This window comes from Salmo trutta, chromosome 37 (genome assembly GCF_901001165.1).
Source record: "Salmo trutta chromosome 37, fSalTru1.1, whole genome shotgun sequence".
In the NCBI taxonomy this organism is placed as follows: Eukaryota; Metazoa; Chordata; class Actinopteri; order Salmoniformes; family Salmonidae; genus Salmo; species Salmo trutta.
In genome coordinates this window covers 22,341,457-22,365,106 of record NC_042993.1, presented here as the reverse complement: position 1 = coordinate 22,365,106, position 23,650 = coordinate 22,341,457, and the positions used below count along the sequence as shown (strand labels likewise).

The 23,650-nt window shown below is 43.8% G+C and overlaps 1 protein-coding gene across 1 annotated transcript; it reads left to right on the top strand.

Moving 5' to 3' along the window:
* Positions 1-765: 765 nt before the first annotated feature.
* On the top strand, positions 766-23,646 carry LOC115176815 (lamin-A-like). The gene is made up of 13 exons (XM_029737138.1): positions 766-998; positions 2,982-3,361; positions 17,306-17,462; positions 17,908-18,033; positions 18,319-18,492; positions 18,717-18,842; positions 19,028-19,248; positions 19,403-19,772; positions 19,972-20,079; positions 20,267-20,386; positions 20,535-20,591; positions 20,933-21,136; positions 21,365-23,646. The coding sequence occupies exons 2-13, from the start codon at positions 3,018-3,020 to the stop codon at positions 21,398-21,400; spliced, it is 2,043 nt and encodes a 680-aa protein (XP_029592998.1). The 5' UTR covers positions 766-998; positions 2,982-3,017; the 3' UTR covers positions 21,401-23,646.
* Positions 23,647-23,650: the final 4 nt, after the last annotated feature.

The following is a 23,650-nucleotide window of genomic DNA, read 5'->3' as shown; positions in this document are numbered from 1 at the left end:
AGTGAGCTGTTTGTGCTGGGATGTGTGACTCAGAGAGAAGGCCACAGAATTACAGGTCCTTTCCACTGCTAGGGCCTCGCCAGTGTACTCCCATAGCCACTGGGCCTGTCCAATGCCATGCCCACACTCCATCCACAACGCACACACACACACCAGAATAACCATCCTCTCCTGACATTGGACTTGCTTGGACCTGTTCTTTCATTAACTCCACCCCGAGGCAATAAATACAAGATCCATCTTCAAGCAGAGAGGATAAAGAGACCTGGGAGCTTGAAGATGACCCATGGGAAAACTGTATTGGTGTACTGTGCTCTACCCTTCATTGGAAATATAGGAGTAACACAGATTATTTTCTTTGGGATTTTTGGTCTTTTGATAAAAAAAATGGTGCAAGCGCAATCTTTTTTTGTGAGCTGACAGTAAGGTGATGATTTGCAATTACAGACTAGACTAATTTGTACAGCTCCGTACAGTTAAAGAATGGATAAGGGCGGATTTTCCATCCAACCATTTTTCTCTGTCTGTTTGCACTTGAAAGTGGAGCTTTCACTGACAGGCCACACGTGCAAGCAGTTGGGATCACTGTGTCTGTGAGCCCACTGTGAATGAAAGAGAGAGGAAAAGAGAGAAAGATCGAGACACCAGGGAGCTGAGTAGTTGCTGTGCTGTGTGTGGGCTCTGTCTGTACTAGTCCAGCCTGGCTCCTCCCTGTCCCACCCTCCCTCTCCCTCCTTCCCGCTCTCTTTCTCTCTTCAGCGATACATGTGCAGGGAGAGACTGTGACGCAGCCATTCCAGAGCGTGAGCCAAAGGCACACAGACAGCACTGATCCTCCTCCCTATACTCCACAGGGGCACCCCAGACCCAGAGAAGAACGCCTATCTACAACACACAGCGGCAGCTGAACTTCCAGAGAGGTCCGGCTGTGCAGACACACGCACTGCTCCACCAGGAGGCTTCCACTCACAACCTCACAACCTCACACTCCCACTAAGGTAAGATAAAGACATTTTGGCTCTGGTTGCACTTTGACGGACAGTTGTGAATGTCAGCCCACACTAACAGAGATGTGAGAATAGGTTCCTGCTTGTACTTTGATCTTGACGGCTACTGTGTACAGTTGAAATTTCACTTTCGTTGTTGACCAGTTGGGGGCGTGGGATAACAACTCGGCTGTGACCTTTTAAAGTATATGTCATTCAGTGTAAGTTACTTTAATGTATGGTTATTGGGGAAAGTAATGTAGTAGTTACTCTTTCCAAAAGTACCTCATTATCTATGGAAAGGGCTTGACATATACATTATATGGAGTGTTAACATGTTCACATTTATCAGTTACTTATTTATCGTATGTGCTGTATTATAGATGACATCTATTTCATTACTTGTGCTATCTGTTATTGAGTGATTCTTCACGAAACCCAGACTAAAAAGACCATGATTTTGGGGATTTTCACAAAATGTAATCCATACAATAGTCCTTTGGGAGAAGGGTTGTTGACGCACACTGAGTTTACAAAACATTAGGAACACCTGCTCTTTCCATGACAGACTGACCAGGTGAAGATATGATCCCTTATTGATGTCACATGTTAAATCCACTTCAATCAGTGTAGTTGAAGGGGAGGAGACTAGTTAGAAGGATTTTTAAAGCCTCAAGACAATTGAATGGGTAAGACAAAATATTTAAGTTCCTTTGAACAGGGTATGGTAGTAGGTGCCAGGCGCACCAGTTTGAGTGTGTCAAACTGCAACGCTGCTGGGCTTTTCACGCTCAAGTTTTCTAAGTGAATCAAGAACGGCCCACCACCCAAAGGACATCCCGCTAACTTGACACAACTGTGGGAAGCATTGGAGTCAACATGGGCCAGCATCCCTGTGGAACGTTTAACCCCTTGTGGATTCCATGCCCTGATGAATTGAGGCTGTTCTGAGGACAAAAGGGGGGTGCAACTCAATATTAGGAAGGTGTTCCTAATGTTTGGTACATTCAGTGTGTATTTGAAATTTGTATCTAAAAGCATAATTGAGAAATAATCAATTCAAGTTGGCATATTTAGGACATTTTGGGCTTACCAAGGCCTCCTTTAAGACCTCAATGTTTCATCTGTAGATGCTGCAAAGCAAAAATTGGTGGCATATGAAGCTTCACAGCTTGCTCTGTAATATGAGTAGTATTTAGATTTCAATATTATTATTATTTTACATGAATTTCTGGATATTGAAAATATCATTTTTTAAATGACTAATTGTCAATATATTGTGGAAAATTAATATACTCAACTGGCATATCAAAGTTCCAGAGTGGAATCTCAGTTAGTTTTTTTTGGGCTTCGAAAGCCTTTTATCCAGTACTTTCTGACAGTCATTTCACTGCTGCCTCTGCCCGTCTAAACATTGAGAAAGTGGTTCTTCATCTCCTAATCAGGGCATCCTGCTGTGTTTTATTTATGTAGTGAGTCAAGGCCATGGTCTAATGACTGAGGTTTAGGCAAGCCCAATGTAAGTGGAGGGAGACAACCATTGGACAGATTTCGCAGAATGAATGATTGGCATAATTAGCAGGCTGTTAATACTTCACTCTGTCTCAACAAGCAGTTGGCCGACAAGGGAGATTATGCAGCTATTCTTTACTTGTATAATGTTTGTTCATTGTTTTGTATGCTTCTGTAGTTCTTGAATACATATTTTGTATATTATCGTAATTGCCTGTTCACTGTGCAGACGCCAGACGGTGGTCATTTGACTTGCTCAGGAGAGAGCCAAAGTTGCTTAACCACCCAAACAGCATTTTAATAAGGCTTCTGATAGTGAGAGAGATGCATAGCTGTTACATGCCTAAGCCCCACCCCCCACCTCCTTTACTATTTTCTATTTGGGCACATATAAAGTCACATGGTTCCATCAGTCTTCGCTATACCTGTTCTAACATTTGCTCTATCTGATATGAATCAATTAATTCATCCTTCCCTCCACAGCCTGTCACCCAGCCAACCATCTGAACCACTTGCTGGATGTCCACTATGGAAACGGGTCAGAAACGAACCGGAGCCACCCCCCAGCTCACCCCAACTCGCATTTCCCGCCTGCAGGAGAAGGACGACTTGTGCAACCTCAACGACCGGCTGGCCGTCTACATCGACAAGGTGCGCTCGCTGGAGATAGAGAATGCTGGGCTGCGGATGCGCATCACTGAGTCCGAGACCGAGATCAGCCGTGAGGTGACTGGCATGAAGGCGGCCTATGAAACAGAGCTTGCCGACGCCCGAAAAACCCTCGACTCGGTGGCCAAGGAGCGTGCCCGACTGCAGCTGGAGCTAGGCAAAGTCAAGGAGGAGTACAAAGAGCTCAAAGTCAGGTAGGACACATTGGGTTGACAGGGTTTCCCCTATAGGTCATTTTTTCATAGGCAGCATGCAAAGACTGCAAACACAAATGTTCAATTGAATTGAGGCCAAATGTTCTAGGTGGGAGGCAAGAGAGCTTGAGAAGATGGGGTGGCATGAGTATTATTAGGGGAAACGCTGGGATGGGGACAGAAAGGCAGGAGGTTTATGGGCAATCCTGTATCTGAATGTGGTGTCATAAAGTTAGTCTATTGCCATGCTCCCTGTTGTAAGTTTCTGGCCGAGGGACACGTTGGGTTTTGGCCAAGGGACTTATTAGTGTAGCCTGAATATGAAAGTGATTGTGCTTCAGCATGTAATCTCACTGACACAAATTTACCTGTCTACAACCTCCTACGTGATAGGGAGGGGCATATTCAAACCAGAGGACCAGACACCATCTCATTTCATTACACATCATTTGTGGTGGCGTTATTTCCCTGTACTGGCTCTGACTCATCAACCAGTGCAGGTCTGCTCTTACTCCAGTCCTTCACTACAGTCATTCTCAGTGAAGTAGATTTCCACTACTACAGCAGGTTCAGCTCTGTCTTCCAAAAGTACACCAGCCCTGAAACCATTTTCACCCTGAAACCATTTTCACCCTGGACTGGATACATAGTATGCTGGCACATTTGTCAGAGCATTGATCAGATAAGCCGTTAGTAATAAATAACTGAATTTAACCTATTGCAACCTTTAATTCCAAGGCAGTTTGCCACTGAGGGTGTGAGTGCTAGTGCTTCTAATTCACACCTGGGTGATGCAACATCCATTTTGCACCAGAATGCACACCACCTATTAGTTCAACTCTGACTTCTAAAATCCTTTAGACAGAGGTGTGGAGAGCAACATGCCAGACATTAGTTGAGTACATTCCTGGTGGTTTGCAGCAGGTTGGGTAGGAATACTGTATTCCCCCACAATGTCATTACTAAGGGCCCAGCCACGGGGCCACACCCCTGACAAACAGATCGCTCTTTTTAGCTTGACTTACGAGTGTAATGACACAGTCAACACTCCCACAATCCCATGCACGCAATGTGTTGTTACGCAACACTTTTCAATCAAACCCTGTAAGCGGGTTTCCAGGTTAAGATAAAACATGCTTTAATCCAAACTCTGGTGTTGTAAGCATCATTCTCCAACCAACTGAGCCATCTGAACTGGCTGGGTAGGTTAGACTTAGACCTTGGGGAGAATGTTAAAGGGATCTGTCTACCAGAGTTCAGTCGGTAAATGTGTCCACAGACAGAAAATGGCACAACTCTCCTACTAGCAGGCAACAGCCTGCAATGACTCCACAGGAATGTTTGAAAGTCTTGGCAAAGTGCAAATCGGGTTGGAGTACGTCTGAGGAAATGAAAGACGGTTGAAAGAATTAGTTGTATTTACTTATTTTACTCTTTTACTTTGTTTCTTTAACGTACCCTTGTTTATGCATGGGGCTTCCCTCCGAAATGAGTAGCAAACAGAGAATAGGAATATTTTCAACTGCAAACACTGTCTTCAACAGCTTCTCATTGACATGCCTCAGTGAGTTTCAACACCGTGCAATTGCAATGTTGAAGCAACGGCATCTGTACAGAGATGTGAGGGTGGAGTCTTGGTTGTTTTCGCTGGCTTAATGTTTAAATTCATGTTTGCAGTGTATTCGTCAAGACAAAATGTACAGTATTTGGTGTGCCCGACGTTGCAGGTGAGGGTGTGGCTCTGGGGTGGGTTTGTGTTTGAGTGCCGGCCTTGGTCAGGGTGTGGACTTATGGATCTTGACTTGAGGATGTTGAGTGAGTTAGGCGGTCTGAAGAAGTAGATGCATTTCAGAGAGTAGTGACTCTTAAAAACCAAGTCTGTTTGGTGAGTGAATGGAATTTTACAGTTCACTTAAATTCTCTTTCCCGTTGTGCCGTAAGGTCCCTAGCTGAGTGAAGAATAGCAACATCGCCTATAACTATATTGTTTCCCAAAGGAAACCAATCATTTGGTACACGTATAGTGTAAATGTATCACTCAGGCCTGCGTGGGCAGGCTCGGTCTCTTACGCTGCAGCCGGTGTGTTTGCCAGTGTTTGGTTGCCATGGCAGCCAAGGAGTCTTGGCATTGGTGTGTGACAGGGTGGTGACTCAGAGGTTTTTCAGGGCCCTGGGATTGTGGAAAGGGAAGGGGCTGTGGTTGTGGCCTATCCTTAGGTCTGGACCTTTGCGGCAGTGCAGCTTTATTAATAGTTAATACGTATCATCTAGTTCCCTATCAACACTATGTTATTACCACTGGCTGGTGCCCTGTGAGGGCTTGCAAGAATAATGCAAGTAAATGTAACTTTCTTATCAGAGACATATATACTGTCCCAACAAATAAATACAAAGTGTACATGTTCCTTTCAACAATATTCTTAGTCATTCAAATATTATAATAGCCCATTGCTGTAGGCCCTACATTATACAGTGCCTAGCCCTCTAGCCCTGTTTTGATGTGTGCTGCAACAGATGTAACTGTCACTTACCACTGTGACTGTACACACCTGTTCATAGACATGCCATTGGGCCACGCCACACAGTCGTCTTTGTGTCGCAACAGACACATGCAGATCCCCTGAGGGCAGACCACCGCCATTGGACTACTAGGATGTAAACTGCTCGTCTACAACCCAGTCTAGCTTGCAAATGATTTGCCAGGGAGGATAAAAACTAACCTGGTTTGGCTGAAGCATGTTCCACTGTTAGGACAGTGTAAGAATCCCTATGCTAGAACATAAGCGGGCTAGCATAAAATATTGACTGCTCAAGTAAGACGCGGCAATATGATTTGCTAAGCTACAACATGAGCCCCAAAGCTTGGCCCACACTCCCACATTCGTCAAGGTCTAGTCATCCACTGTGTATTCTCCTCCTCTAGAACATAAGAGGGGCGGCGGACGCTAGTCTTGTGCCACAGTGCCTTCCATCTATGCCAGTGGCTGTGAAACAGGAGCATGTGTGGGGAACCTGCTCCTGGTCGTCATTGGCAGAACAACCCCCTGTCTCCCCTCCAGACGATGAATAGACGTCTGGATGAATAGACTGCTTTGTGTTGACAAAGACAGGGAGACCCATGCCGACTCTGCAGATACGGTGTCCTCTCTAGATCTTATTGTCGGTTCACCTATTTGAAAAATGAGACTTTAAATTCTGTCCAGTTTACAATGTGAATTATATTGTTAAAACCGTTTGCTTTTTTACTTTTTCTTCACTCCCTGGAAGTAAAGATGGTTCACTAATCTATTGCAGACTGTAAAGCAATGAACTGATTTTGTCAAGATTTGTAGGCATTCATGATCAAAGGTGGCGGAATAGGCAAACCATTGAGAGATTTCAAAAGTCAATAGCCGTGCCCATTTCCGTAATTCCAGACTATTTTCCAAGGTTGCTGTGTGCCACACCTGTTGGCACAGAGTAACAGAACATATAGCTGAGGGTGGGACAGGACAATAGATATTTTAAAAAGATCTTCTGACACACGCAGGCCTATGATGTTTTGTCTGTTTATTGAGGGTACGGTATGCAGGATAAATGTTCATTAGAATTGATATGGTTACAGTGTGAAGTATTCCAACATATTTCCTTTTTTACTTGTCATTTCATTCCAATGACATGAGTGATGGAAAATCTAATGTGAAGTCGTTTTGTGTTGGAGTGGCTGCCATGCCAACTTGTAGCACTTTGGGGCTATCAGAGAACACAGCAGGAAGTACACTTCATACAGCACAAACACATTTCCTTCATTATGAAAGTTCCTTTCTTTTCTGCGCGCACACAGCATATGTTTTACTATCTTTGTGGGGACCTAAAATAGATTTCCATAAAAAATCCTATGTTCTCTAAACCTAACCTTAACCCGTAACCCTAAACCTAACCCATAAACTTCAAATAGCCTTTGTCCTGGTGGTGAGAATTTTTCTTGTTTTGGGGATTTCCAGTACCCTCCAAGGATAGTAATACAAGGAGGCTACCAAGGCAGCCCAAATATTTTCTAAACACAGTTTGGTTTCCACTAGTAACCAAGGACTATACTGCTACTTTTAGCTCAGGGAAACTCTAAACAATTAGTTGACGTGTACTGCAGTCTACTTCCATTTAATCATGTGATTGTTCTGCCGGGCCGACACACAGCTGGACAACAGGAGGAACCCATTGAAGTCCGAAGTGTTTGAATGAAGTCGTTCTGTCCTAAAATGGACAAGAGCAAACATGGTCTCCCCGCCAATGAACGATGATGTACCGACGCTGCTCAAATACTCAGAGAGAGAGAGCGAGCAAGAGAGTTATAGCAAAATTGTTTGTCTTGGTGAACAACCAGTACTCTTTGTTTTCATGTCGTTGATTATCATTGAGAGCATTTTACAAGTGTTTACTGTGTCATTAGTAGTTAGTTCAGCAGCTGTTCAACTCATTTATTGACTGATGCATAGGGAGCTTGAAGGCTGACTGTTCCAATGGATGCAGTTATACAACATGAAATGTTGTTAATAGGAAGTCTGTTATGAAGGTTCTACAATTGATGGCTATTCTCATACATTGTTTTGTCTTTCAACTTAGTGTCCCCTAGGCTCCAGGACTCTACATAGGCGTGAGTGGGGCCAGTGGGAGTATAGCCAGCCTAGTCCCGTTGCTGCTCGCTCCACTAGCCCTAACAAAGTACATGGCAAAGGAAAACAGATGTGCTAAGACTGTGAATGTGATGTCTGCTATATAGAGCACTCTTTGTTGGGCTGAATGGAGTTTTGATAATTAAAGAGTAGTGTTTGGCCTTTCAGTGGACCAGTACTGTGTTCGGAGAAGGCATTGTCGGGCTGGAACGAGTGTATCAGAGTTTCCATAGCACTTTGATTCTTTTCAAGACCCAGACAAGCTGAATGAGTCATACGCTCGCTAACAGGGTAAATCACTTTAAGATGCTGGGCCTCTGCACACATGCTCACTCCACACAAACACACATCACACTTAGACGCACACATCGCATGTACACAAATGCAAGTTATAACACACACACACAAACACACATCTCAAAGTAAGTTACACTCAACACACTGGGAAGTTCCCATTTGGTAGTGGATGAGGTGTGTGCGACCCAAAATGTTCTAATCCGATCAGTAATGTAACTGCCAGTGGATTACCACAACTCTGAATGCTCAAAGTACATTTTGAAATTATCAGTATGTCGGAAGCGTTTTCATTTCATTCAACAGAGTTTGATGTTTGCATGGAGCATTTTGAACATTCAGGAATACCTCCAGATGTTTAGCATTTTGTGTCACTAACCATCACTCTTGTTTACTGGAGCCTATACAATCCAAGCTTTAAAAGGATTATTGTGATGTTTAACCAGATGCAGGCCAATGTTGACCGATGCACTGTTATAGACTACTCCTCAATGCAAGTGCTCACTAGCGAAATGTTTACTGACTTGTACATACCGTAGAGCAGAAGGGAACTAATCTTTACCTATTAAAGTTGGATTATGTAGCTTTTTTGGGGCGACCTGACCAAATTCACATAGAAATGTTGGTTACAGATCTGTCATTCTCGTTGAAAGCAAGTCTAAGAAGCAGTAGATCTGTTCTATGTGCATATTTCTATGCTCCCTGTTAAGTTTAGTTTTTGCATCTTTTACTTTTTCGGGTTTGTACACCAGATTCAAACAGCTGAAAATACTTTTGTTTATGGAAAAGATATTTCACAGCGGTTTAGATGAACAATGATTCTCTACACTATACTTGCTTGTTTTGTCACAAACTGAAATTTGGCAAACTATTAGAATTTTAGCAACCAGGAATGTTAAAGCTAACACTGCTCTTCCTCATAGGCGCCACACAGTCTGCTATATTAGTTCCACAATGCTAACGTTAGCATCACTCCCCATCTATTCACATGGCACCACAGCTGAGCTTTCATTGTAACTCAATGCAGCTGCATGGGGTAATAGGCCTCAGATCAGTTAAGCTCTGATTCTGTTCAGTGGCGTATCCAGAACATTTTGAATGGGGTGGACAACGTGGGACACAGACCCAGTTTTGGGGGACCATACCATTTTGAACCTGAATATTTTTGTAAATGTTTTTAAAAAAATAGTTACAAATTGTATTATGATGGCGAACAGCGCCCCCCTGTCTCATGATCTGTAGCCCATGTATCTGATGCTGTCTGGACATGTCATACTCTTTTTGGCAGAGGGGTGCTGTTTCCCTCCTCAGATGCGTTTTCCTGTGAAATGCTTGGTGCGCGTCATATTCAGAGAAGACCTATCAGATCTCAGAATTCCTGGGGGGGGCTATTGGGGTGGCCAATCAGATTTTTTTTTGGGGGGGGGGGTGCTCTGTTTGCTCTGTCACACACTGTTTGTTGTTCATCTACATGGAGCAGTAAGTTCTACCTACTGAAACTCGTGATACAGACTACTACACGTTTTTAAAAGACATTTAGAGGCGTAAGAATTGATATACGTAGCTACGTCATTTTCTGTGTGTAGGTAACACTCCTGACAGTTGAAGAATTATAAGACGGGCGGTAAAAGACAAGGACAAACTGGCTAACCTGTTCTCTAGTAATCTACCTTATCAGGGCGAGATAATCAAACAACAATAGCTAGCTCTTATGCTAACATGCTGAATGAAAGGGCAGCAGGCTTCTGACTCATGTCATGGTGAATCACTAATTCATCATTAAAAGCGGAACCAGGCCTGTGTCACATGCACACAGAGCCAGTGCTACAAAGAAGGCCTTATCTGTGAGAGAGATGCTTTCTTTTCCTCATTGCTGGCCATGTGTTTGAATTGGGATATTATGGGAGGCACAAGCAGGGACATGTTCAATAGACATGACAAGGGGGAAAAACCCATTTTGAAATGGGGGGGTGGTATTTTTCTGTTTCAAAACATTTTGCACCTACTGAGCACGACCCATGTTTATGTGACATGAAATGGCGGCCTCTCCATATCCCCCCTCTCGCTGCTTGTCTATTTGAAACACAAAGGAAGATATCAGTCTTGAGCACCATGATGTTGGTGGTGAAATACTATGAATTCTTTTCCCATCTGTCCATATGGATGTGGTGAGTGGGTGGCTTCTGGCTATGGCTGGGTTGTTTTCCCCTTGTGATTTATCTCTCTTTCTCGCACACACACGGTATGAAAACAATCCCTTCCAGTGTGTTTTTGATCCCAGAAAGAGGCCTGATCATGTGCCAGCCTGTACTTTGTATTGTATTATTTTATTTGAATGTCAGATCTCCATGTTCTCTTAACAGTGCTTCTAAATAATGTTCACACAAACAACCTTTTTAGTTGAAATAATACTATACAGAAGTAACAGTTGAACCAATCCATGGTCTGAATTCTGAACTTTAAATGCGAACCGTACATTTTTCATTTAATCAATGCTGTTTTCAGAGTTTTCCTGAAACTCTGACACATTGTATAGTCTGGCTATTGGTCTTGGAAAAACTCTCTACTGCCATTTCTGGACCTTGTTTGCACTAAGACCCCATTATTCAACAGCCTTCCTTTTCCCCTCTGTATTCTCTGTATCATAAACTTACCACTTTGGGATTGGGAAAATGGGATTGGAAAGGATAGCTATTTAATAGAGATGGGAGCCCAAAGATGGTCTTTAGGGGCGGAGGACCCCCCCCGGTAATTTCCAACCAACCCCACCCACCCACACGTGTTCACACATGTCAGCCAGACAGGCGGGGTGTCGTTCCTTAGTATCTCACCGTAACAGATCAATCAACAATTACAACTCTGTGCAGTGGAAGACTGTGTACTAACACCAGAGAGGTGATTACGTTCTCATTCCTAACAGACCCCCTAATAGCACACAGAGGCCAGAGGGCTTTTTGCACTGCCTGATTGACTGTGAGACTCCATTGAGGTTTGTCCTTTCCCATTCGTGGGGTGATTTAGCATTGACCGCCTCACTACGGTGCACTGATAGGGAAATGGCTGTGTTTACAAGGTGGGGGAACTGGGGAAAGTCATTTACTGTGCGTAACAGAGTGAGAGTGGAGTGTTGGACTTGTTACCGAAATGTTGCAAGATCGAATCCCCGAGCTGACAAGGTAAAAATCTGTCGTTCTGCCCCTGAACAAGGCAGTTAACCCACTGTTCCTAGGCCGTCACTGAAAATAAGAATTTGTTCTAAACTGACATGCCTAGTAAAATAAAGGTAAAATAAAAGAGTCAGAAAGTGGGTGTGGTAATATAATGAGGACCAGAGGATGGGTACACAAACACACAGTTTAGGAGCGTTCATAGTTGTCTATAATCATGCCGCTGTAGTAGTTATGTGTAAAAAGTCATTTGTATCCCTGGTTAAAATAAAGTGTCTAGTATTGTTAGTTTCCAATGAAGTGTCTACCCTTTAAAATATGATATCGGGTGCATACAATGAATGAACTGTTTAACATCAACTTCATGGGAAACAGCCTTTAAGACTTTGGGGATATTCTGCATGATGCATCTGTCATATTGTAGTAATTATAGGCTAGATTTTCCACCAGGAGCCTAGCAGGAAAGCTTTTCCAAATAGGCCTATAAAGGAGGGAAGCTTTTCGACAGAGTTTAGCTCGTAAATATGCTCAAAGTAAGCATTGGCAGTGAAAATTCTATGTGTTTATCCATTCCATCCAAAATGTGGGGAAATGCCATACTTTAGGCCTGATGAGTAGGACTCTGTTGTCATAGCAACAGCACAGCAAAACAGCCAGGATTGTGGGTTTTCCGTCGATTCTGTTTTTTATTTTTTTAGGCGGGCTCGCTCAGTTCTCGTCAATGACGTGGACAAAGATAGCAGTGAGTCACCCAAGAGTGGAGGCTGAACCAACACATTCCTCTGTTTTTATTATTCCTTCTCACTCACTCACTCACTCACTCACTCTCTCTTTCTCAACTGTCTTTCGGCAGTAGCTCTGCTGCTCTCTATGTATACTGGAAAACGTTTAGAGAAAGAGCTCTTTGCCCTTTTTTAAGTCATGTGGGCTTTGATATAACACTGATGTCACAACAACAATCTCTCGTAGACAGATTCTGGTGGACAGATGAAACGGCGTGAATCTGTCAAGGCTCACATAATTATTTGATTACCAGCAGCAGTAGTTCCTGGTTTTGGGTGTTCATCGTCGATTACTTGGACGAATCAGGATTGGGTGATGGCGGTGCTTAAACTGGTGCGGTCGCTTTTCAAGCCCATGTGCGGATGATAAACGGTTTCCACTAGATTCGACAGCTATAAAGTCAAAATTGTCTGTAATTAAAATAATCTATACTAAAATGTGCATTTTGGCCATGATAAACACTGGGGAAATTAGCAGAAGGGAGGGGTTTGGTCTAGAGTTTCCGTGGGAGGAGCTTTCGCTTCCTTTGCACAAAGGTAATCAAATTTGTTAACGCAATTTCCCCCCCCAGAAGTAAAACAGTAATTGACAGACTTTCGAAAGAGAATTTTACTTCTGGGTAACCGAGATTATCACAACGGTAATGTGCACGGGAGAAAGTGTGTTCGACGGATAATCGACTATTTCTCTTATCTAACTCAGACTGTAAACTGTAGGCTTCCTTAACTCCTTTTCTTTACATGGTTTCTAGATGCCCGGATCAATGGCCTATGAGTAATTGTGACAATTGAACAGATCACACCCTATATGCTATAAATACAGTACACCTGTTTGGTTCTTTATCCCCTAAAATTATGTTGTATAAACTGTCCACATCCAACACATGCTGTTTATCAAAACAGTCTTCCATCCACACCGGTTTCTGAGGTGTGGTCCAAGTTTGGATGGATTCAAATGTAAAGTTAACTCAAAGTACATTTTGCTCTACAAATGTATTCAGTTTGCACACACATTCACTCTCTGGCTTGACATTCTGCCATGTCCTCCCATTGTTCACAGGTCATGCAATTCCATTTAGACGACATCCTGGAGCAAACAAACGCATTGCAGGCTTACTGGCAGTCTTAGATACACAGGCATCCGTATCCTCAACACTAGAGCGTATCAACAATGCCATTCATTATCACCTACATCCTCAGCACTACAGCTGATGAACAAAGTTACCGACACACATCACATCCAATATTGCCATACGCAGGTCATTCACATTCTGTCATCACAGCCAGGCCTCCTGTATTACTATGTCCTATATCATCTTCTTAAAGCTATTCGATTACATTTTTATATTTCACCTTTATTTAACTAGGCAAGTCAGTTAAGAACAAATTCGTATTTATAGTGAAGGCCTAACCCGGACGACGCTGGGCCAATTGTTTGCTGCCCTATGGGACTCCCAATCACGGCCGGTTGTGATACAGCCTGGAATTGAACCAGAGTCTGTATGGTTAGGTACATTCATACAACGATTGTGCTTTTTTTGCAATTGCGCCTTTGTTAAATCATCTCCTGTTTGGCGAAGTAGGCTGTGATTCGATGATAAATTAACAGGCACCGCATTGATTATATGCAACACAGGACAAGCTAGTTAAGTACATATATTTGATGATATTACTAGGTTAACTAGTGATTATGTGAAGATTGATTGATTGTTTTTTATAAGATAAGTTTAATGCTAGCTAGCAACTTATCTTGGCTCCTTGCTGCACTCGCGTATCAGGTGGTCAGCCTGCCACGCAGTCTCCTCGTGGAATGCAATGTAATTGGCCATAATCGGCGTCCAAAAATGGCGATTACCGATTGTTATGAAAACTTGAAATCAGCTCTCATTAATTGGCCCTAATAAATCGATCGACCTCTAACTCACATGAGATAATATCATATACATGCTTATTTACATTCTAAATCACCATAGATTCAGTACCAGAGCTGATTCACATAGCTCATTTAGTCATAATAAGTGTCCCACCACCCACACACAAGCTACAGTTCTATAGGCATTAATGTAGCCCCTTCTTATTGAAACACTGAACGTCTGGACACAAGTGCTTTACTGTTCCAACTCTGTGTTCAAGTTGGGCTAAACACACATGCAGACACACTCACACCTCATAACACAGGACTAACAGCCCTACGTTGGGTTATTCTGGGTTCTCCTATGTCTATTATATTTTAATTACTATTATAAAATATTGCACACATAGCACCCTCCCAACACACATGCAGACACACTCACACCTCATAACACAGGACTAACAGCCCTACGTTGGGTTATTCTGGGTTCTCCTATGTCTATTATATTTGGAACAGTGAACTTCATTAGGGCCACAGTTAGGCTATAAGCCAGGGGGAACTTGGCCCCACCAAAGGTGGTTAAACGGAAAAAATATTGTTGAACGTAGGTTGTAAAAATGACGACAGTACAATAACTGCTGTTTTTTTTTTTTACACCTTTATTTAACTAGGCAAGTCAGTTATGAACAAATTCTTATTTTCAATGACGGCCTAGGAACAGTGGGTTAACTGCCTGTTCAAGGGCAGAACGACAGATTTTCACCTTGTCAGCTCAGGGATTCGAACTTGCAACCTTTCGGTTACTAGTCCAACGCTCTAACCACTAGGCTACCCTGCCGCCCCATTAAGCTGTCCGTCTTGATTCGCTTGTTTTTGGTTGAGAGATTGCTATTTAGTGGGACATGTCTTCACACTACCTTGTCTTTTGCCCTCCAAGTACCTGGGCGTATGAGGGCCTATCTAAAACAGTGGCTCTTGTTGCAGTTCAGTGGAAATATTTCAGCACAGGAGCCGACCGGAAATAATTCCATTTCTTCTTAGCCCACTCTTCCAGGGGAAAAAAGCTTCCGTCTCTCCCTGCCTGGCCTTGTCCGGCTACAGTACCAGCACATTCCTTGTTCACATCCCACTGAGCTCTCCTGTGTGTCGCTGTCAGTCAGGCTTATCAGTACAAGCTGTTAGACTGATCCTCTCCATCCACACAGGTGGAAAATACGCTAAATATGACCCCAGTGTCTGTCAAAGTCTAATGAGTAGAGCCCAATCAAATCTAGACAGGGGTAGAGTTTCCTTAACCTCTATAAATCAAGAATACTGGTTGAATTAATTCAGATCAGACTAGGCAGTCTACTGCCACATATATTGCTAAGCTATTATTGATTTAAAAATGCAGACAATGTTTTTAATGGACCCTTTCTACAGACTAATGCCTCTGCACATTTTAATTGCTGGATCTTGTCCATTATCACTGTAATATATGTATGGGTGTTTGTGTTCCTGTGCACAAAGGATGATGTGTTGGGTTTTTGTGCAAGTGTGGGTGGCCGTGATGGTGCCGGTAAATGCGGTTGGATGCCACCTATTAGTCCATCAATCACTCACCCTGCTGAACATGAGTGCTCTCTGGGCCTTTGTGAAATCTGAGATGGGACAAGGGCTACTCAGTGTGTGGCAGAGCATATTTTTACAACATTGTAGACTGTATGTGTGTTCTTGTGCGGGTGTAGGCTATACGAGCGTGTACATATGGTTCCGATTTTGTCTTTTTATTGAATTCATGCATACATTTGGAAGTAGAGGGTTGTTGTAGGCTGGCAGTTGCTGGGAGAGCATGAGGGCTGAGTGGTGGGTTAGTGGTCTGGAAGCCATCTCCCAAGCAGATGGGTGTCATTAGTGACCATGAACATTGAACTGCAGGGGCCAAATGTAATAACGGGGAATCTATTTCCTGCTCGGCTTTCACTGAGCGCCAGCCAAGCTGGTATGAAGCTCAAGCTACCACTTCCCTATCCTCTTCTGTTTGGCTATATAGTTTTTCCACAGTCCGTGTCCAAGTTTCAGTTTTTTTTACCACTCCTGCAAATTGATGCCTGCTTTAGAGGTCAGACACAAAAAACACGCACGTGGAAACAAATGTGAACGTTTTTGATTTAGGCCGTGGCTGCGGTCCGACTACTCCGGCAACTAGTGCTCGTTTGAATAAAGTTAGATCAAAGCTGAATCAATGTCTGCAAGATCACATGATAGTATTCGACATAACTGAATATAATAGCATAGTATAACGTTACTGTAAGGACAAAACACCACCGCATTTTTCTCTCGTGGCCAAAACGTGAGAAATACATAAGCAGGCTATGCTACAGTTTCTTAACACCATCTGCTCTCAAATCTGCTCACTGTTTATCATTCAAAACAACACTGTAGACAACTTCGTAACTAAAGATCTAATTGCATATCCCCATGAAACAGGAAGGTAGCCTAGCAGTTAAGGGCGTTGGGCCAGGTAACAGAAAGGTAGCTGGTTGGAATCACTGAGCTGAATAGGTGAAAAATCTGTTGACGTGCCTTTGAGCAAGGCACTTAACCCTAAATGCTCCTGTAAATCACTCTGGACAAGAGCATCTGCTAAATGACTAAAATGTAACTGATTGAGCTCATGGTTAGAATGCAGATGCTGCATGGGCGTTTCACCATTAACACTTGAAGAATTATCATGTGTTGGGAAGGAGACCACAAAGATGTGTGAGTAAAGAAACACGTGCGCTGAAGCTTCAGGACCTTTTAGTCCAGGATAAAAAGGCCAGGAAAAAGTTGGATCTGCAGCCACTGTTTGGTTTAACTGGGATTCCCTCAGGAGAGCCTGTTGGCCTTCATTTAGAACACGGTGAGCTTGATTCAATTTTGTTCCTGTCAATGAATTTATTCAATATGATGGGAGTTCAGTTAAGGACAGCTCAAGGCATTCATGAGTCTTTCACAGGTAGTGAGTATGTTATCCCAGAATCGGAACCTATGTGGATAATGTTTGTCAATGGGAAGTTTATGTACAGAGGTTACTAAACAGTTTGACTCTTTTGTAAGAGCCTAAATGCATAATAGCTTTTATTGTAATCATACTGCATTAGACATAAGTTGCTCAAACACGGACCGTGTTAGTGAAACAGGAAACTGATGTATTTGTCTACCTGTCTGAACAGAAATGGGAAGAAGGAGTCAGACCTGGAGGCAGCTCTGGCCCGGCTGAGGGATCTAGAGGCTCTGTTGAACTCTAAAGATGCTTCTCTGTCCACCGCCCTGGGGGAGAAACGCTCTCTAGATGCTGAGGTCAGGGACCTGAAGGCCCAGCTAGCCAAGGTAAGAGACCAGTGGTAAAGGCCTAATGGATAGCTTTGACAACTCTGAAACCTACAGATACTGCATACTCTCTCCTCAGGTACAGGGTTCAAACTGCATATGATTGATCATTTAAATAAAAAAATCTTTGTGTATATAAAGAAAAAATATTTACTTACTTTTAAAGCACTGTCAATTGTGAATATGACTTTTGGGGCTAGTGCTGTGGATCGTTCTCAATTAACTCCGAAATGAATAATATTCCTACGCCACCTTCTGGTCACATCAGTGAACTATAGTTTCACCCAGTCATGCTTTCACATCTTACATGCAGCTCCTCTATTCCTCCTCGCCAAAGCGATTTTGATAACTAGACAGCTGATTTCAGATCAACAAATTAGTCATATTTGATCTAATCTAACAGAACCCTAAAGTTAAACATCAAACTTTAAACTCTGTCCCTTAGCTGGAGACCGGTCTGAGCGACGCTAAGAAGCAGCTTCAGGATGAGATGCTGAGGAGAGTGGACGCTGAGAACCGCATGCAGACCATCAAGGAAGAACTGCAGTTCCAGAAGAACATCTACGGAGAGGTGAGACTCTCTCTTTTACCTCACTCTTACACCATCTCTCCTTTTCTCCCTTCACTCTCTCTTTTTACCTCAGACTTTCTTTTTTCTCTTTTCCTTTTTTTCCTCTGATCTGCTCCTCACATCTATCTCTCTTTTTCTCTCCCTTCTTTTCTTTCCTCTTCTGTCCTCTTCACTAGTCTTGTAAACCAGACTGATGGAACCCCGAGATCAGTCTGTTTTATGAGGTTACTCCTTCACCCCCTCTTCTATAACTCAAGTATGCCTGTACCGTCTATCTCCCTGCAGGAGTTGAGGGAGTCCAAGCGCAGGCACGAGTCTCGCATGGTGGAGATTGACAGTGCAGGAACAAAGCAGGATTACGAGAGTAAGCTGGCCGAGGCCCTGATAGAGCTGAGAGCCCAGCACGAGGAGCAGGTCCGCATCTACAAGGAGGAGATCGAGAAGACCTACACCTCCAAGGTAGGGAGCACAACCCACGGGTCCACACTGCCAGCTCAAACGTGGACTAGAAGTTAATCAGCTCAAAACGGTAGTGTTATTTCATTTTCATTTCACTAAGCTGTCCATCCAGTTGAAATCGGTAGTACTGTCCATGCATCATTCAATATCTTTTCACTGGCCCAGTGCCAACCTAGCACAGACACATACCGCATGGTTTCGTTCTGACCCTGTGTGTGTCTCAGCTGGAGAACGCCCGTCACTCTGCAGACAGGAACAGTACCCTGGTGGGGGCGGCCCACGAGGAGCTGCAGCAGACTCGCGTGCGGATGGAGGGCATGTCCTCCCAGCTCAGCCAGCTGCAGAAACAGGTACGGCTGCACCCGGTCCACCTGTCAATCACAGAAGCCTCTTACCGTATATCTCCATACTGTGGAGCTCTGACAGCTGTTATCTTAGCTCTAGTGTTGGCTCTAATACAAAGTATTAGCACAGTTCATCTCATCAAATATGGCCCTTTGGTTGGCCTAACCCACGTTTCAACCCTCTGTGTTAGCTGGCGGCAGGGGAGGCCAGGGTGCGTGAGCTGGAGGAGTCTCTGGCCCGGGAGCGGGACATGATGCGCCGGCGCCTGGAGGACAAGGAGAGGGAGATGGGGGACATGCGCATGCGGATGCAGCAACAGCTGGATGAATACCAGGAGCTGCTGGACATCAAACTGGCCCTGGACATGGAGATCAGCGCCTACCGTAAACTGCTGGAGGGAGAGGAGGAGAGGTGAGGAGACATTACAGATATGCACAATGCACATCATGCGTACACACACACACACACTGAAAGCCACACACAGACTGAACTAAATGAACTCATGTAACCTACACAACCACACTAGATTAGTATCAACAATCTTATTCTCTGCCCCCCCCCCCAGACTGCGTCTGTCCCCCAGCCCTCCCCCAACCCGAGTCACCGTGTCCCGTACCACCGGCTCGGGCTCAGCACACACACTTACCACCCGTACCTCGGGCTCAGGACACACACTTACCACCCGTACCTCAGGCTCAGGACACAGCCACAGCGGCCGCGTGGTCCAGTCCACCAGCGGCAGCCGCAACTCCTCAGGCACGGCCAGCGCCAAGAAGAGACGTCTCAATGACAACGACAGCGAGACCTCCAGCCTGGCGGGGGGCGCCGTGACGCGTACACGCATCGCCCAGCAGGCCTCCGCTAGCGGCCGCGTCACCGTGGACGAGGTGGACCTGGAGGGGAAGTACGTCCGCCTCAGCAACAAGGCCAACGAGGTATGGAGTTGACATACAATGGGTGCTTTCTGCTACGATGCGTCGCAGGCTTTCTGTTATGATCAAATGCACAGGTTTTGTAAGGAAGCTACTGTAGTAAAAACACCATGTTGGGTGATGTTGTAAAAGGACAATATCTCTTTTCTACTTAGTGATTTTAGTTGGCTGAAACAGACAATGCTTATCTGTTTACCTTCAGGACCAGCTCCTGGGCCACTGGCAGGTGAAAAGACAGGTGGGCACCGGCACCCCCATCGTCTACAAGTTCCCCCCCAAGTTCAACCTCAAGGCAGGACAGACCGTCACAGTGAGTAAAACCTTCGTCATGTCTGCACTGTCATCAACTATGTTTGTGTTCAGTTTTTAGTGCACGATGTTGAGAGAAGTGTATTCTAACAGTGATCAGCATGTTTGTCACAATGTGGGCCAGTGTGTAAAGTATCTATAGTATGGGATCAGGTCATAAGACAGTCCTGTACCTCTTCCCTCTGTAGATTTGGGCTTCAGGAGCAGGCGGCACCCACAACCCCCCCTCAGACCTGGTGTGGAAGACCCAGAACTCATGGGGCAGCGGAGACCTGTTCCAAACCACCCTGATCAGCGCCAATGGGGAGGTGAGACACACACGTCACATGTTTGTAGTTGTACCTTTCCATTGTCCCTTTGACTGTTCAGTCTTGCTCTTGGCAACATCATAAATTACCTTACCTACCACCTCATAGCCAGTTGACAAATGGACTGTTCTGCGCCTCTTTCCCACAGGAAATGGCACAGAGGAAAGTTACACGCACCCTGTTCCAGGAAGATGATGACGATGACGTGAGTCTCACTGTTTATGAAAGTCGCAGGCTCAGGATAAATAAAGTACTTATACTATACTTGCACTGTGAGGAAGGCTATTGAGCCAAAATGTTGTTCATGATCCCCTGTTTCAGATGAAAATAGGTTAATTAATGTTGAGTACTTATTTAGTCACCGAACAAAGCCAGGGGTGTGCGATGATACACTTAAAACCTTCTCTAAAGGGTGACAAGAAAAATGGAAAGACTTTTACTTAACGTCACTTGGTCCTAGTGCTCAAACATTGTAGGAGCCACAGTGGCTACCGTTGGTATTTACCAGTAATGTTGGAACCTTCTGTTCTCTGTCTCCCTCTGCAGGGCAACCACAGTGCGTGCGGTGTGGACAGTGAGTACAACCTGCGGAGCCGCACGGTGGTCTGTGGCTCGTGTGGCCAGCCGTCTGATAAGAGCTGTGCCACCTCAGGGGTGTCCAGCGGCTCCTGCTCCATCAGCAGTGGAGGTGGTCTGCCTGAGGGCCTGATGTCTCCTCTCTTCATAATGGGCAGCAACTCACCCAGACAGGTACTGTAGGATTCCATCTTTTTGATCATGTATATCGTTTTAACACACATTTTAAGACCTTAACACACACTATTTCTGTTTCAAAGCACAAACACCCTTCACTCTCTTGCTCATGCGCACAGCAACACTTATCCCAGTTTTCCTGTTTCTCCTGCTGTTATGACAACATCCCCTTCCTGGCTCCTTCACTTCCTCTAACCCACCTATGTCACTTCCTGTCTTTCTCAGGGAGGTCCCAGACCGGAGAACTGCTCCATCATGTAAAGCCAGACAGGCACCACCTTACCTGGACATGAACCTCCCACGCCACACATGGATGGGAGACGCCTTCTTACTCTTTATTTCCTTTGTTTCATATGATCTGTCTTATTTTGTATGCCATAATCGGCAGGCTAGATTGGCTTTGGTGTTTGGCGAAGGGCTTAGGAGCTGCATATCCACTTCAGATATATGAGCTTGTATTTTCTAAGTATATTGCATGTGGACTGGGCAGATACTTGCACTGTTTTGGGCCATATCTAGGGAGAGAGGCACAGAAAGCACCTTTACCATTACAGTGGACTTTGATCCGTAGTGGGTTTTCGCATCTCATGTCTAAGCTGTCAACGGTAAACACGCACAGCTGCAAATCCTGCTATGAATCCGTGGACATGAGGGCTGGAACCAGGGATCTCTGCCCTGGTATTCCACATACACTACCATAGAATGTCCTAAATAGAGATGGAGTTAACCCCCTCTGACTCCTAGAGGATTATGGGGGATTGTATTAGACTGAGCAATGGGATTGGTCATTCTAAAGCCATAGTTACAAAGAGGAGGTCAAACTTGACACTGCCATCAAGTTGTTTATATTTCTGAACACAAGACATTCGTTTTTTGTGGAATGACATCTATATTATTACTCATGAAAGTTCCAAATTGTGACTTGTTTTCACAGGCTTGAAAGAGGTTTTGTACTTGTTAAAGAAAGGAAACCAAACGAGATGAGCGCACAGATATGGGGAAGACAAAGTAGTACTGTATTGTAAGGTCTTGACATGACCTCTGACCTCTATAAATAGTTTCCTCTTAGAGGACTACCTCTAATGTTGTCTGACTTGACCTCTGACCTCACCTTTGTCTTGTATGAAAAAACAACAATTACTGTAGGGCAGCTCATCAGATCTAGACACGCAAATATGATTTCTAGGGACTATTTTGCATCTGAGATAATTGCCAGATGGATTATAGTAATGTTACTGTAACATTCTATTATGATTTAGCATTTTTAGGGTTGATGGAATGTGGCAGCTTGAGAAACAGATGTTCTGGTTTGTCAGACTCTAAAGACAGAAATTGTCTGAGTTGGAAGTGTGTTGATTTAAATGAAAGTACAATGCTTACCTTCTCATGACGGCATTGCAACAATGTGTACATTCTGTACCTTTGTTTGTATCAGGTGTAGTGTCAGAAAGAATGGGTACAGATAGTTAGTAAACCTTGGACAAGTAAGCCTGAGACTGAACGGCCCATAGGGGTAGTTGGACTATATGGTATTATCTGGCCAAAAGTTTACTTTATTAATGAACTACACAGTATGTTGCATTGGCAAACATGTTGGTGACATTTTCAGTGTAATCAATTACTGTGTTTACATTTAAATGGCGCATAAGAACACGCTTTGACAAAGTCAGAAAGAATATTTACTTGAGAAGGAAACCTAAATGAAACTTAAAACATCAATTCATCATGATATGATGCCAATTTTACATTGACATCCTCTGTATTCATGTATTGTGGTCTTGAGACTATTGTCCAGAGGCCTCTCTCCCACTAAAGGATTATAATGGCTGTGTTTTTCTGAGCTTAGTGGCTTTGCTTTTGGGTATGTTTATAAAAATACAAAAAATTGGGGGGGGGGGGGCGCTTCTTATTTCTTTACAACTATGTCAGAAATGAGCTCTAATCATCTACAAAGCTTTATCCTCTGCGTATTAGAGGCATGTACTAGTCTGGCAGCCGTTTTATAGGATGTATAAGCAGTAAAGAGTTTGAGGATACTTGATAGTTTTTGCAACATTTGTTTTTTTTGTACTTCATACACATTACTACCAAATAGCAGAAAAGGTGCTTATTCTCACTGTTAACCAAAAAACCTTAAAGAAGTTCAATAAACTGTCAAGTAAAAAATTATTATTACTTTTGTCACTTTCAGTATTTCTTTTCTAATCATGTCTCAAGTGCCTTATTGATACCGGCTAGTGATCATTGAAAATTGTATTATTTTTGCATTATGAAGTGTCAATTCCAAAGATATGCGGTATTGTCTTTAAAGACAATGGAAATTATAGATTTACAGAGTATGTTGGCTATACTTGCACGGAAATTGTCCTAGTACATAATGCTCAATCGAATTTGTAAGAAATTATTGTGCCTAATATGGAAAAACCATGCAATCCAGGTAGAATGTAGTAGTGATTTACAATTTTTTGCCTTTTATGTTCGAGACCAGTAAAATTATTTTCCCAACACATG